General features: G+C 40.2%; 1 protein-coding gene across 1 annotated transcript; it reads left to right on the top strand.

Annotated features, from left to right (window-relative positions):
* The first annotated feature begins 540 nt into the window (after positions 1-540).
* Positions 541-1533, top strand: LOC131486608 (olfactory receptor 10T2-like). The gene has a single exon (XM_058686513.1). It carries the CDS (start codon positions 541-543, stop codon positions 1531-1533), a length of 993 nt encoding a protein of 330 aa, XP_058542496.1.
* Positions 1534-2330: the final 797 nt, after the last annotated feature.

The following is a 2330-nucleotide window of genomic DNA, read 5'->3' as shown; positions in this document are numbered from 1 at the left end:
TAATTGTTAGTCAAGCAGCCACTGCCTTCTGGGGAATAACTCTAGAGATTCCAGGAATGTTTGGAAGCCATTCAAAATCTTTTCCTTACTTCTTAAACTAGTAGTGATTCAGTCAACATTGTTAGGCACTTCCGTGTGCCAAGCTAGGACTAAACCACATAAGCATTTTACGCCTGTTACTTCTCATACTCCTGTAGGTGAGAAAGTAACATTTTTTTCCTTCATATTTCCCTCTTTCATGCAGATTCTCACTGTACAGGACAGAAAGGGGTGATATGAGGGGGTTCCCAGAATATATTTTAGCCTACTCTGTGGCATTTAGGCAGATTCTTCTACTAGAATCTTTCTCCTCATCACTCTGAACTTGAATTCAGCCAGATGCATTTAGCTCCCATTGCTTAGGTTCTCTCATTAACATTTGTCTTGCTGTTGCCCAGGAGCCCTTGATTAAAGGTCAGGTGACCTCAGTGCTTTTTATTATCTTGAGTATTGACCTCAAGAATGTCTGCACCTGTGGGAGAAAGTTACTGAGCCTAACGAATGATGGACAATCATACCACAGTGAGCACATTCCTTCTGTGGGGGTTTTCCAGTTTCCCAGACTTGCAGGGTCTCCTCTTTGTGATGATTTTCTTCTCCCATGTGACCATCCTAGCTGCAAATGTGTGCATAATGGTGGCCATCAAGCTGAGTCACAACCTTCACACCCCCATGTATTTTTTCCTCTGTGGTCTGTCCTTTTCAGAAACTTGTACCACTATGGCAATCATCCCCCGCACGCTAGTGGACTTGCTGTCAGATAGCAAGGCCATCTCTCTTCCTGAGTGTGCCACACAGATGTTTTTCTTCTTTGGCTTGGGAGCCAATAACTGCTTCATCATGGCTGCCATGTCTTACGACCGTTACACTGCCATTCACAGCCCACTGCGCTATAAGATCTTGATGACCCATAAGATCTGCTTTCAGTTCATCATGGCCTCTTGGATGGTTGGGCTCCTGGTTTCTCTGTGCATCGTCATCACTGTATTCAACTTGTCTTTCTGTGACTCCAACATCATCGAGCACTTCTTCTGTGACATCTCACCCGTGGTCTGCCTTGCCTGTGATTACACCTCCCATCACAAAATAGCTATTTTTGTGCTCTCTGCCTTCGTGTTGGTGGGCAGCTTTGTTTTCATTATGATGTCCTATGTCTTCATTGTGTCCAGAGTTGTGAAGATGCCCTCTACCAAGGGGAAGTATAAGGCCTTCTCCACTTGCTCCTCCCACCTCACTGTGGTGTGCATACACTATGGATTTGCTGGCTTTGTCTATTTGAGGCCCAAGGACAGGGACTCATTCCGTGAAGACATGCTGATGGCGGTGACATACACAGTGCTGACACCTCTGCTTAACCCCATCGTTTACAGTCTCAGAAACAAAGACATGCAGACAGCTCTAAGGAAGGTATTAGGCAAGACAAATAGGTTCATCCCTCAGATGGGGAGTAGAAGAACACCAGACATTAAAAATGTACAGACTGTTGATAAATAAAAGTGGAAAAAGTAGAGTATTTCCAATAAAATCATTAGTTTGTGTGCAAAGCAATTAAAGTGTATTCTAATTGTCTGATATGCCCTGGTCTCACTCCTTTCCTATTACAAAACCACAGGTAGTTTTACAATATTTAAAAATGAAAAAATATTTAAAAATGTTATTACACATATGTGTACATATACGCATATAAATGCATATACATACAGGCACACACGCATGTAGTAAACGTATCAAAAAGCAGTTTGGAAAACTATTTTCATAACCTTTGTTGCCTTTGGAAGAAGAAAAACATACTAAAATGGAAAAGGAGAAAAAATGAAAGAGCAATGCAGAAGGAAAGAAACAACACAAATTCACTTAGTCAAAAGAGGAAAAACTATAAGCACACAAACTTAGACTTGAAATGAGTGAAAGGCTACAAATATAGAGAAATTTCCAGGAATTTTAAGAAATACCTTGCTCAATTCTATTCAAAGAAATAAAGAAACTAGATGGGAATGGAAGAATTTCTGGAAAAATAAACTGATGAAAATTACTGCAAAACAGACATTTTTAACATACCAAATTTCAGGAATAATATAGAAAAGTCTGTCAAAGAGCTATTTTTCCTATTGCCCAGCAAAGGAGTAGGCCGGATGGTTTCATAATTAACTTTCTCAAGCCCTCAAAAAGCAAAGAATTCAAACGCTATTTGAGTTAGAGCATAAAGATAAATAGCTTCTAATTTCTAAAAATCAGAGAGGTGGAAGGTGCTATATATAACTGAAGAATCTAATTGAGGCCATTGTGGTAAG

This window comes from Neofelis nebulosa, chromosome 10, assembly GCF_028018385.1.
Source record: "Neofelis nebulosa isolate mNeoNeb1 chromosome 10, mNeoNeb1.pri, whole genome shotgun sequence".
Taxonomy (NCBI): Eukaryota; Metazoa; Chordata; class Mammalia; order Carnivora; family Felidae; genus Neofelis; species Neofelis nebulosa.
The sequence above is the reverse complement of the archived record's forward strand: the minus strand, read 5'-3'. Positions and strand labels throughout refer to the sequence as shown.